At 41.4% G+C, this 13,982-nt stretch overlaps 1 protein-coding gene across 1 annotated transcript in view; it reads right to left on the bottom strand.

The window, feature by feature from the left end:
* Positions 1 to 13,982, bottom strand: part of LOC124795459 (neuronal acetylcholine receptor subunit alpha-3-like) — a 163,288-nt gene that overhangs the window by 122,998 nt on the left and 26,308 nt on the right. Inside the window, exons 3-4 of the mRNA XM_047259487.1 lie at positions 12,207 to 12,251; positions 11,999 to 12,102 (exon numbers count right to left, since the gene is read on the bottom strand). Of these exons, the coding sequence (XP_047115443.1) occupies positions 11,999 to 12,102; positions 12,207 to 12,251 (149 nt within the window). The remainder of the gene's footprint in view (positions 1 to 11,998; positions 12,103 to 12,206; positions 12,252 to 13,982) is intronic.

Below are 13,982 nucleotides of genomic sequence, written 5' to 3'. Positions count from 1 at the left end.
TCACGATGTCAATGAAGTTAAGGAAATCCGCTACCTAGGCAGTAAAATAACCAATGACAGACGGAGCAAGGAGGACATCAAAAGCAGACTCGCTATGGCAAAAAAGGCATTTCTGGCCAAGAGAAGTCTACTAATATCAAATACCGGCCTTAATTTGAGGAAGAAATTCCTGAGGATGTACGTCTGGAGTACAGCACTGTATGGTAGTGAAACATGGACTGTGGGAAAACCGGAACAGAAGAGAATCGAAGCATTTGAGATGTGGTGCTATAGACGAATGTTGAAAATTATGTAGACTGATAAGGTAAGGAATGAAGAGATTCTACGCAAAATCGGAGAGGAAAGGAATATGTGGAAAACGCTGATAAGGAGAAGGGACTGGGTGATAGGACATCTGCTAAGACATGAGGGAATGACTTCCATGGTACTAGAGGGAGCTGTAGAGGGCAAAAACTGTAGAGGAAGACAGAGATTGGAATATGTCAAGCAAATAATTGAGGACGTAGGTTGCAAGTGCTACTCTGAGATGAAGAGGTTAGCATAGGAAAGGAGTTCGTGGCGGGCCGCATCAAACCAGTCAGTAGACTGATGACAAAAAAAAAACCATGGTTTGCTGAAATACGTCAACGGACAAAAATTGGTTAGATGGAGGAGGCGTCACCCAGATACCGTGGAAAACCACCGCTACACTTTATAATTGCATCAGTTATTCATTTCACCGATAGAAGTAAGGACCAATTTTCTACAGAGCTCAGGTACGCCGTATACAGCTGAAGTTGGTCGTTCATGATTAGGTTCCGTAGGTTGCAAGTGCTACTCTGAGATGAAGAGGTTAGCATAGGAAAGGAGTTCGTGGCGGGCCGTATCAAACCAGTCAGTAGACTGATGACCAAAAAAAAAAACCATGATTTGCTGAAATGCGTCAACGGACAAAAATTGGTTAGCTGGAGGAGGCGTCACCCAGATACCGTGGAAAACCACCGCTACACTTTATAATTGCATCAGTTATTCATTTCACCGAGAGAAGTAAGGACCAATTTTCTACAGAGCTCAGGTACGCCGTATACAGCTGAAGTTGGTCGTTCATGATTAGGTTCCGTAGAGCTGCCATTTTGCGGGGACGCTGATTTCTGCGTTTCACCCGTACTTCCAAATTTCTTATGTTATTAAGGTTCAGTGATGCAGTGAACGAGTCCAGACGGTGAAGTTGGCTCTTATCATTTTGAAACATATAGAAAACAGGGCGACACTTGGTTTCTGAGAACTTTCATACAAACGCCCTGGTTCATATTTACGCTAACTTAAATAAGTATAATTGTAACCTGAATAAAGCCTCATACACCTGTTAACTGATGATTTATTCACGACCGGTTTCGTTGAGTTAAAGCAGCCTCTTAAGGTGGGTCCACATTGAAGTCAATTTTTTCTATAAAAATAAAGTCAGACAATAAAAATAAACCCAAATAAAAAGTATTAAAGCAGTGTCACATAGATCAGCAAATGGAGACGCTCCCAACGTTCGTAGTCACAAAATCAATACTAGACACTAGTTCCTCCGTCCACATGGTTATTCCCGTCAGTTTAGCATGCAGCTAACCGCCTCCGATGTTCTGACCACGCGACAGCCAACTACAGAGTTTGTGAATTTCCTGTTGCATTGGTGCGTTGGAACGTTCAGGTTATGTTAGGCGGTTCATTAATCTGTTCTTCTGGTTCCTTACGTTTGCCATTATAAATGGGGTCTCTATTATCTGATATTCAGTCTCTTTTCTGACTAGTTTGTTGCCGGTAAGTTGCCTTAGATAAGATTAATGACCTTACGGAATTTTTAAAAATATTTTTCGTCCTTCATCTGCATTCAATTTGTACATGAATGCACATCTAGGCCGAACAGCTTCATTAACTTCTTGATTCCCGATTTTTGATCTTCTATAACTTTTTCTTGCTTCGGGCGGCGTGGGAGGGGGCTTTTAGATTTGTAGTAACGAGGATGTTTCAAATAGTTCAAATGGCTCTGAGCACTATGGGACTTTACATCTGAGGTCATCAGTCCCCTAGAACTTAGAACTACTTAAACCTAACTAACTAAGGACATCACACACATCCATGCCTCAGGCAGGATTCGAACCTGTGACCGTAGCGGTCACGTGGTTCCAGACGAAGCGTCTATAACCGCTCGGGCACACAGGCCAGCGAGGATGTTTAATTATTTACTTTTCTCCGGCAGACGCTCCACTGATGATATATTCGGCTTCTTGCATTACATTTTAATCAAATATATTGCTCTGCATTTTATGACCGGGAGGCCTTTTCGGGTAGTTCGGTCTCATCCTGTTGTTGTTACTCATTTATCACCACACAGGAGGCACGTGTGACTTAGGGTATGTTACGGACGCGAGTAATCTTGCACTCCTCCCCCCTCCCCCCCCCCCCAGAGCTCCAGTTTCACCACTGCTGAAAGCACATTAACTGCCAACATGGAAATACTGGACACATACTTCAGGAAGTGGTGCCTCCGCCTAAACCCTCAGAAAAGTTACTTCAGCATTCCAACTACGGAAAAGACACTCTGACTATAAACCAGAAGTTAAACTCCAAGGACAAAGCTTTAAGTGCTGCAGCACACCGAAGTACTTCGAAATAACACTCGATAGGTCCCTAACATTCCTACAAAGTCTCTCCAACGTGGCCGCAAAAGTGAAGACCCGTAATAATATGACTCAGAAGCTTGCTAGTACCTCCTGGGGTTGCAGCACTCGAATCCTAAGATCAACTGCTTTGGCACTTTCATCCTCTGTCGCTGATTACTGTTGTCCAGTTTGGATGAACGGTGCTCACTGTGGATGTGCAACTCAACCAGACAATGCGACTTATCCCAGGCCGCATACATAGCACTCAAACCGCATGGCTACCAGTTTTAAGTAACATCCAACCTCCAGCTGTACGAAGATCAGATGCTCTCCTGTAGCTCTGTGGAAACATTCAGAAGAACCCCCAGCTACCCGTACACGGCGATATCGATATATTAATAGCAGAACAGCAGCGTCTGAAGCCAAGAAAACCACCTTGGCGAACTGCACATCATCTCGAAGCCTCCGACTTTAACATCAACAAAGTATGGAGAAGTCAGTGGGAAGAACCGTCACTGTTCAACGGTCATCTGGTAAAAAAGCCTTCCATGCGAGTTCCAGGTCTCACACTCCCCAGACGCCAGTGGAGAACCATCAACCGAATCCTAACATGACAAGGGAACTGTAGATATCTAAAGCACAAATGGGGGTGGGCAACAACTCCAGAGTGTGACTGTGGAGCTGCCCTACAAACAATAAATCACATTGTTGGTGAATGCCCGAAACGGGCCATCGGGGGATCAATAAATGAGATCCATCATGCACCACCTGAAAGGCTCAACTGGATCAACAGATTGGACTTAGAAATCTAAGAACTTGTGCTACGTGTACATAATTTAGCATAATACTTTGACATTTGATTCTGTACCTGTATTTTGCTTGTCCATTTTTACCCTGTATACTTTTAAAATTATGTATTTGATCGGAGCTCTGTATCATCATACGATAAATATATTACATTAACTACGGTTATTTTTGCCACAGTGTCTCATTCCCCGCCCTGTATGCCCCAATGCTCTGCCGAGTATCATTTTTTTAATTACTTCTCCTCCTCGTGGGGTTGGATTCTGTGACAACAAACGTTGGGGGCGTCTCTGCGTAATAATCTACGTGAAACTACAGCAAGTATTTTCATTTGGCTTTACTTCTATTGGCTGTCCTTAATTTATTTTTTAAATATATAGATTACAAGGACTTTTCCTTTCTTTGTAGAATCATGTAAAGATGCTGCTTTAATGCAGCGAAAACGGTGGTGACTAAATCATCAATTAACACCTTTCAGTTGCTTTATTCAAGTTTACTACGAGTTTCCACGGATGTGGCTGCCCATATTACAGAGTTGTATGTTGAAGGATTGTTTCCAAGTTGTGATACGAAATATACCCCTAAGACTCACGTACCTACCTCCAGCGAGAAGCACACCCCGTACACATTGCAACATGAACGCCTCATTTGGCCGTCGCTGCCTTCGATGGCTTTCAGCATTTGGAAGCACATATCTTTACGATTTGTCCGACCTCACTGTACGTCTCCAGACTCGTAACGTCCACTTCGTACGTTTTTTTGGTTCATACAAGGTGCGCAGTGTTGTCTGCTACTGTAAGCAATAGCCTTTTACGATATATCCGACGTCTAGTGTGTGTATATCCCATCCCAATGTTCATTGGGAAAATATTTGAGCTGGACATACCTCCACTGACAGCAGCAGTTCATGTGGTGGTACGAAACTGATTGCCTTTCAAAAGCCGTCTCAAGTCTCTTCAGTGAGGAGCCATTTACGATATCTGTTCTTACGCAGTTTCACATTGATGCGAGAGACACATTGTACTAGGGGCGTTTGAATAGTCCGTGAAAAAATAAAAACTACTTACTTCTTTGGAGTAAACCTGCTTTATTTTTCGACATAGTCTCCCTTTAGACTTATACACTTCGTCCAACGCTGTTCTAATTTGTTGATCGCTTCCGAATAATATGAATTGTCCAAGTCTGCATTATAGCTATAGTTTCTGCAATCACCTCCGCGTTTAAATAAAATCTTTTTCCCGGCAGCCATTTCTTCAAATTGGGGAGCGAATAGTAGTCCGAGGGAGCCAAGTCTGGAGAACATGGGGGATATGAAACGAGTTGGAATCCTGTTTCCACTAATTTCGCGACCACAACTGCTGAGGTGTGTGCTGGTGCATTGTCGTGATGGAGAAGGACTTTTTTGCCATCCAATCGCCGGCGTTTTTATTTCAGCTCGGTTTTCAAACATTCCAGTAACGATGAACAATATGCACCTGTAATACTTTTACCCTTTTCCAGATAGTCGATGAGGATTACCCCTTGCGAATCCCAAAAGACAGTCGCCATAACCATTCCAGCCGAAGGAATGGTTTTCGCCTTTTTTGGTGCAGATTCTCCCTTGGTAACCAATTGTTTAGATTGTTGTTTAGTCTCAGGAGTATAGTAATGTATTCATGCTTCATCCACAGTGACAGAATGACGCTTAAAGTCCTGCAGATTCTTCCTGAACAGCTGCAAACTATCCTTGCAACACTTAACACGATTCTGTTTTTCGTCAAGAGTGAGCAATCGCGGAACCCATCTTGCGGATAGCTTTCTCATGTCCAAATGTTTATGCAAAATATTATGTACCCGTTCATTCGAGATAACCTCAGCCCTAGCAATCTCACGCATCTTAACTCTTCTGTCATCCATCACCATATCATGGATTTTATCAATGATTTCTGTAGTCGTAACCTCCACAGGGAGTCCAGAACGTTCAGCATCCCTTGTGCCCATATGGCCACTTCGAAAATTTTGGAACCACTTATAAACTATTTTAATCGAAGGTGCAGAATCACCTTAATGTTTATCAAGCTACTCTTTAGCCTCCTGAGGCGTTTTGCCTTTCATAAAGTAATGTTTAATCTTGACACGAAATTCTTTTTCGTCCATTTTTTTGACAATCACTCGACTTCCTTGATCCACACAAATTCCAACACAAAGACATAGACCAATATGGCTAAAACTTGGTAAGCGTTCTTTCCAAAGATGCTACTAACTATATATAACCTCCATACGCGCCGGTAGTGCCGTCTCTTGGACTTTGCACGGACTTTTCAAACGCCTCTCGTAGACACGTTGGGTACTATGCTTTTTTTTACACCGAGCAAGGTGATTCAGTTGTCAGCACTCCGTATTCGTTTGCGAGAGGATGACGGTTCAAAACCCCGTCCAGCCATCCCCACTTAAGATTCTTTTAAGACAAACTCCGGAATGTTTCCTTTGAAAAGGCTTGGCTAGTTTCCCCCATTATCCGCAATATGTGAATTCTGTCGTTGGACTTCATCACTATTCCGTTGGTCTGATGAAGTATTTCAGTGATCAGCCTTTCGGGTCAAAGTTTTGTAAGTAGAGTCGCTAGGATGAGATGAGACGTGATCGGTGCTTAGGATACTAAACGGCAAGCTCATCAGCGTCCCAATCGGGAGAAAACATGCTCATAGCACGGTGTGACGCTGTAAGCTGAATGTTACCACATTACATTAGGCCCTACGTGTGGTCGTATTTTATGAATTGTCACCTACAGTTTGATTTTAAAGTACATATGTACGCTAATTTGATATACCGTATCAGAAATATTTGTAAGTGTGTGCGTTTCGTGCCAATTTTCTTGAGTGTCCTGAAGCCAGATAGCGTTTCTGTTTAATACTGGATTCTAAACATTTATATACTACAGTGGTGCTTCGGCAATCAGGGCTTTATCTAACTACTAATGATTAGTAGGTCAGTTTAATATCCAGCATTCCCCTTAATAGTTTTCACTGTACTCTTAATCAGCGAACATACAACCATTACATGCTGAAAAAGGTTAAAGAAGATTATATTCCCACACAATACTTGGCCTGCGCAAAACATACAAAAATCGGTTCTGACTTGATAGATCTTGCTTGCAATAATGTTTTGAAACATCATATTACCATAGAAAACAAGCCATAATACAAAAACTACCACGTACGGCAACGTAAGCTAGAGCATTATTTTAGGATTATGTAATTCTTCATTACGTACAGTGGCTTCTACATCTACATCTACATTTACATGGATACTCTCCAAATAGCATTTTAGAACCTGGCAGAGGGTTAATCGAACCACCTGCACAATTCTCTATTATTCAAATATTGTATAGCGCACGGAAACAACAAACATCAATATCTATTCGTACGAGCTCTGATTTCTCTTATTTATCGTGGTGATCGTTTCTCCCTACACAGGTCGATGTTAACAAAGTATTTTCGCATTCAGAGGAGAAAGGTGGTGATGGGAACTTCGTGAGAAGATTCCGTTGCAACGAAAAACGCTTTTCTTGTAATGATCTCCAGCCCAAATCTTGTATCATTTCAGTGACACTCTCTCCCATACTTCGCGATAATACAAAACGTGCTGACCTTCTTTGAACTTTTTCAATGTACTCCGTCAGCCCTATCTGGTAACGATTCCTCACCGCGCAGCAGTATTCTAAAAGAGGACGGACAAGGGTAGTGTAGGCAGTTTCTATGTGTTCCTTCCAATTTAAGTTGTTCGTAATTGTAATATCTAGGTATTTAGTTGAATTTATGGCTTTTAGATTAGACTGATTTATCGTGTAACCGAAGTTTAACGAATTTCTTGTAGCACTCATGTGGATGACCTCACACATTTCGTTATTTAGGGTCAACTGTCAATTTTCGCACCATTCAGATACCTTTGCTAAATCGTTTTGCAATTTTTTTCAGCTTCTGATGACTTTATTAGTCGATAAACGACAGTGCCATCTGCAAACAGCCTAACACGGCTGCTCAGATTGCCTCCCAAATCGTATATAACACTACCTTGGGGAACCCTAGATATCATTTCTGTTTTACTCTATGACTTTCCGTCAGTTAATACGAACTGTGACCTCTCTGACAGGAAGTTACAAATCCAATCACATAACTGGGACGATATTGCATAAGCACGCAATTTCACTACGAGCCGCTTCTGTGGTACAGTGTCAAAAGCCTTCCGGAAATACAGAAATACAGAATCGATCTGAATTCCCTTGTCAATAGCACTCAACACTCCATGCGAATAAAGACCTAGATGTGTTTCACAAGAACGATGTTTTCTGAACCCATGTTGACTGTGTGTCAATAGACCGTTTTCTTCAAGGTATTTCGTATTGCTCGAACACAATATATGTTCCAAAATCCTACTGCATATCGACGTTGATGATATGGGTCTGTAATTTAGTGGATTACTGGTACTACCTTTCTTGAATATTAGTATGACCTGTGCAACTTTCGAGTCTTCGGGTACGGATCTTTCGTCGAGCGAAAGGTTGCATTTGATTGTTAAGTATGGAGCTAATGCCTCAAAACATTCTGAAAGGAGCCTAACTGGTATACAGTCTGTACCAGAAGACTTGCTTTTATTAAGTGATTTAAGTTCCTTCACTACTCCGAGGGTATTTACTTCTACGTTACTCATGTCGGCAGCTGTTCTCGCTTCGAATTCTGGAATATCTGCTTCCTCTTCTTCTGTGAAGGCATTTCGGAAGGCTGTGTCTAGTAACTCTGCTTTGGCAGCACTGTCTTCGTTAGTATCTCCATTGCTATCGCTCAGAGAAGCCAGCTTTCATCACAAAACACAACAGACCTCTTCCCCCTTCTCCAATGACCTCTCGCTTGATACCACTGAAGTTGCAAATGGCGATGATGTGGGGTCAGTGGAATGCACGCTATAGGCAGTCTGGCTCGCAGCGGTCCTTGAAATATCTGATTTGTAGCAGTTCGTTGTGTCACTGTTGCACTAACTGCTGCTCAGATTGTTGCTCCAGATACAGTACAATGCGCCAAAGCGATACGCCGAACACGGTAGTGCCACGTGGGAGTCCGCAGCCTTGTCTTCTTCCAACCGTGTATTCTAATGATCACCGCTGTCAGCAGTCATGTAAAATGGCTACATCGCTGCCAAGTCTTTCTACAGTCTCGCGGAGCTTGTGGTGGTCCTATTAAACGATCGTGTTCAAACTCGGTGAGGTGTTGATAGTGGTGAATTTGTCACCGTAAACACATTCATGACTAACATCAACTCATCAAGTGCTGTATTAAAGGTAATTTACGCTCACGAGCAATACAACCTGTATTTTAAAGCAAACCTGATTTTCATCACCATAGTGGCACTAATAGCGCCACTCGTATGCGACTTGCGCTACACTGGGATAGACATAATGTTTCAGATGTAAGAACACGCCTACTAACTTTGATTTAGGTCGCACAACTCCACCTTGGTTTTGTGATTTTTTTCCTTCAGTGTATTTTTTTGTTTTTGTTTTTTCGTTTAGACTAAGAAAAGGGTTAATCAGGGCCGAGAATGGGATTAAAACTCAGAGTGAAAGGATATCAGTGATATGATTCGCTGATGACTTTGGTACCTTCAGTGAAAGAGCAAAAGAACTTCAGGACGTGCTGAACTGAATTAACAGCTGAACGATTCAAGATATGGATTGTGAGAAACCGAAGAAAGACGAAAATAATGAGGAGTAGCACAAATGTGACTAACGATAGGGTTAAAATCAAAATTGGGACTACGAACTAATTAATTCGGCAACTTAAGCAAAATTCCTCATGACGGACGAAGCAATGAGGACGTAAAGGGCAAATTAGCGCAGGCAAGGACGGCACTCGTTGCCAAGAGAAGTAACAAACGCCGGCCATGTTCTAAAGGAACGTATTTCTAAGAATGTACGTTTGCAGCATAACATTACATGGTGCTTAATCACGGAGTGCGGAACATATAGGAAAGGAGGAAATTGAAGCCTCTGAGAGGGGGTGTTGCAAAATGGTTTTTCCAGTGTTTGTGGTCTGGTATGATAAGAAAAGAGGAGATTCTTTGCAGAATCGGCGAAGTAAGGAAGATTTGGAAAACACTGGCAAGAAAGAAGCACTGGATGATATCACATGTGTTAGAACTTCCATGGTACTAGAGTGAGCTGCAGAGTATAAAAACTGAGTGGGGAGACGCATATTTGAATATTTCCAATCAATAAATGAGGCTGTACGGTGCAAGTGCTACTCAGAAATGAAGAGAATTAAATGCGTCTAGCATCACGTTCGCGGTCCATGTGAACCTTGTTTGTTTCATAAATTTAAGTGTGTATCAGGAGAATTGTTTCGATAAGTGACATCACGCTTAGGAAGGAGTTTGTTTCTGTGTAGATAAAGCTCGTAACGAGGTAAATTTCCTTGTATACGGAATGTCAATTAGTATCCTTTTAAGAGAGGTGTTTAGTGGTACGATGCAGCTGAAATTCATAGTGGAGGGACAGGAAACGTGCTAGATATGAAGTCGAAGATTCCCGACGGGACACCAGTACGCAATGCTTTTCTAGTCAAGGATTTGAATTGTGAAACTGCACTGTATTGACAATCCGAGTGTTCATATTTAGAAAATATCTCGGTTTCGTTTTAAATACAAGAGATCAAGTAAATAACTAAACTGATTACTACTCTTGAGAACAGTAAATACACAGGGTGTAAATTTTAAGTTGACAAACCAGAATAACTCGAATAATAAGCCTCACACGAAAATTTGTGTAGGATCCAAAGTTGATTATTTTCAAGGGGGACATCTGCTGGTGCTAAAATTAGCCCGCCACTCCAGCCTCCTGGGGGTGGGGCGGGATGCAGTTTTAAAATTTCAAATGGGAACCCCATTTTTTATTGCAGAATCAGATTCTACATAAAAAACTACGTACATTTTGTTTTAAAAATTTGTTTTCATTCTTGTTATTTGGCGCTGTAATTCAAGAGAATCCATGTTCTCATTTTTGCGTGGAAAATGGTTACGGATAAATAAAAAATACTTATTTACTTCGTAAATTTTGATTCGCTAAAACTAAAACTCTCCCTCGCTCCCCATAGGGTGGAGCTTGAGAGAGGGGAATTAGAGTTTTACAAATGTTCACCCAAATACTGTATTAATTTTTTCCTCATATTCGGATAAGTTTTGCTGTTTCATGGTCAAGAGGCCACACAACTTTTAATTGTCAAACAAATCATCTGAGTAGCCAACTAACTAACCAAACATCCTACTTAATAATGAGTGAAATCATTTTTATTTATCCGTAATCATTTTCCATGCAAAAATGAGAACATGGATTACCTTGAATTACAACTACAAATACCAAGAATCAAAACAGATGTTCAAAACAAAATGTACGAACTTTTTTTTACGTAGAATCTGATCCCACAATAAAAAATGGGGGTTCTCATTTGAAATTTTAAAGTTGCCTCCCGCCGCACCCCAAGGGGGCTGGAGTGGCCGGCTACTTTTAGCACCAGCAAATGTCCCCCTCGAAAATAATCAACTTTGGATTCTATACGTTTTTTCGTATGAAGCTTATTTGTCGAGTTATTCTGGTTTGATAACTTAAAATTAGCACCCTATATACATTTCGAAGATGTATTTGAGTTTTTTTTTTTTAATTTGGTAAATGGAAATGCCTCATGGCTAGGGCCTCCTGTCGGGTGTAGCGTTCGACAGGTGCAAGTCTTTCGAGTTGACGCCACTTCGGCGACTTGCGTGTCGATGGGGATGAAATGATGATGATAAGGGCAGCACATCACCCAGTCGCTGAGCGGAGAAAATCTCAGACCCAGCCGTCAGTAGAACCCAGACCGTTTGACACGACATTCCGCGGCGCTGACCACTCGGCAACCAGGGGCGGACGTTAAAATTTGATATTATGTTATAATCGATCAGTTTGTGTGTGTGTGTGTGTGTGTGTGTGTGTGTGTGTGTGTGTGTGTGTGTGTGTGTGTGCGTGTGTGTATTTCCTTACTTTTGATTAGTTTTATGCCACTGTACTTATATAGGTGCTAACATTAATGTCACTGAAATTAAAGTTAGAAATTACTTACAAATTTGTGGAAACGATACATAAATGCCTTCTGTCGAATGGCAAGCCTGTACGTTTCAACTGATTGTACTGATCTACCAAGAGGCCAATGAAATAAAAAAAAAATGGAAGCTCCACAGTTACTTCGATACTTCAAAAGATACGAAGTTCCAAATAATTACCATGCTATGAATAGTAACCCTTAAAATGTTAGCATTCTTTATTTATTTATTGGCTCATTAATGCTGTTTTTTTTAATGTCTACAAAGTTTTAAACGCGTATTCAGTGAAGCAGCATTGTGGTGCTCATGACTGGACAACATTAACTTATTGGTCTTAAATATGTTTTGATGGTGAGAGGGGTGCATTTATTTGCTACTAGAAAGGGAAAATGTAAGAAATTTAGGAGAATGGGGATGCACTTAATGAATATTGTTTTTAGTCCCTGTGTCATCGAACTCACCTATGTAGAACTCCTAGGTCAGGTGTCCAGATCTCGTCAGTATAAACGTAAACATTTTTTACTACGTCACTACCTGTCCAAGATAAGCGTGAGTCCGTCCAAGCCTGTGAAAAGAAGTACAGCACTATCACTAAATCTCACTAGGATTTGGAAATTTCAAATAATTACTTACGTAATTTAAGATATAAATATTACATGTTCTACTCACAATGTAAATAAGGCCTTTTATCTCCATTACCCGCGCGTATCCATACTGAAACATTATTATAATAAGAAAAATCTATGGATAAACAGGAGACATGACTTACAATTTACAATAATTTTATATTTTTCTTTAAATTTGCTTATTTCCTTTTTAATCGCAACAGACTTATGATCAAGACAGTAGATCTACACCGAATGAATATAGCAGAAACATACAACAAGTGCTTACGCTGATACATAGTACTTACATAAAATATCATAGCTCTTATTTAAATATTTTAAAAAATTTCTTCATACTGTGGGCCAAAGCCTGCACAATATTGTTACGTCACAGAAAATATATTTGTGTTAACCACATAAAAATTAACATTTCTTCCCTGGTAATGCAAGAAGCCTTATAACGGATAAGTGCTGAGCAGTGCCCTAGCCCAGGGCGTTGAACTGTCTAGCGCCAGTACACCAAAATGATGTCATAGGGAGAGAGGTTCCGTCATTGCGGTGACAACGCACCCTAAAGTGAGAAAACTTTTTCAGAAGGCAAGTACTCTTACCGAGGAAACTGGCGTAGCAGAAGGAGCTAGCCAACGCCTCTGAAGCGTGTAGTTGTATAATATTAAAGCTCTGGGTTGTTTCCTTCATGAGCTGACGAAACAAGATGAGCAGAGGTAATGAAGTCATCGTCAGTCAGTGGCGACGACCAGCTATGTTGACGGACTGCTTTTTCGGGGATGAGGGAGCTGCTGTGGAGGGGAACTGGCCAGCAGCCACGCCCCCTTCCCGCTGGCAGCCTGCGCGCTGCCTGCTGACAAGGGAACCTCCCCATCGCACCCTCCTCAGATTTAGCTATAAGTTGGCACATTGGATAGGCCTTGAAAAACTGAACACAGATCAATCGAGAAAACAGGAAGAAGTTGTGTGGAACTCTGAAAAATTAAGCAAAATATACAAACTGAGTAATCCATGCGAATGATAGGCGACATCTGGGAAGATTTCGCTCAGGAGCGCCGTGGTCCAGTGGTTAGCGTGAGCAGCTGCGGAGCATCTGGTGATTGGTTCAAATCTTCCTTCGAGCGAAAATTTTAATTTTTCAGACAATTATCAAAATTCAGGCACTCACACATAATCAACTTCGCTCTCCAAAATTCCGGGACATGTTCAGATTTGCTTGGACATATGCAGGATTTGACGGTCTACACACGAAAAAATTTGAAAACGTTAAAAACATATGTTTTAACAGAGCACAAGGAAAAGTGAGCGACTGTGAAACAGTTGGATTCATTTGTTGCAGTTTATGTGACACTCTTATGTTTTCATCACTTTTTTGGGAGTAGTTATCTCATCCACAAGAAAACCTAAATCGGGCAACGTAGAAGAATGTTTTTACCCATTCGCCAAGTGTACAAGTTATGTGGGTCGACAACATATTCCTGTCATGTGACGCACATGCCGTCACCAGTGTCGTATAGAATATATCAGACGTGTTTTCCTGTGGAGGAATCGGTTGACCTATGACCTTGCGATCAAATGTTTCCGGTTCTCATTGAAGAGTCACGTCCTTTCGTCTACTAATCGCACGGTTTTGCGGTGCGGTCGAAAAACACAGACACTAAACTTATTACAGTGAACAGAGACGTCAATGAACGATTGGACAGATCATAACTGTGCGAAAATAAAGAAAAATTTTGCGCTCGAGGGAGACTTGAACCAAGGTCCTCTCGTGCCGCAGTTGCTCACTGTAATCACGGGACCACGGCGCTCCTGCGATCAGCTTATGCTTGAT

Source organism: Schistocerca piceifrons, chromosome 4 (assembly GCF_021461385.2).
Source record: "Schistocerca piceifrons isolate TAMUIC-IGC-003096 chromosome 4, iqSchPice1.1, whole genome shotgun sequence".
NCBI classification, from domain to species: Eukaryota; Metazoa; Arthropoda; class Insecta; order Orthoptera; family Acrididae; genus Schistocerca; species Schistocerca piceifrons.
The sequence above is the reverse complement of the archived record's forward strand: the minus strand, read 5'-3'. Positions and strand labels throughout refer to the sequence as shown.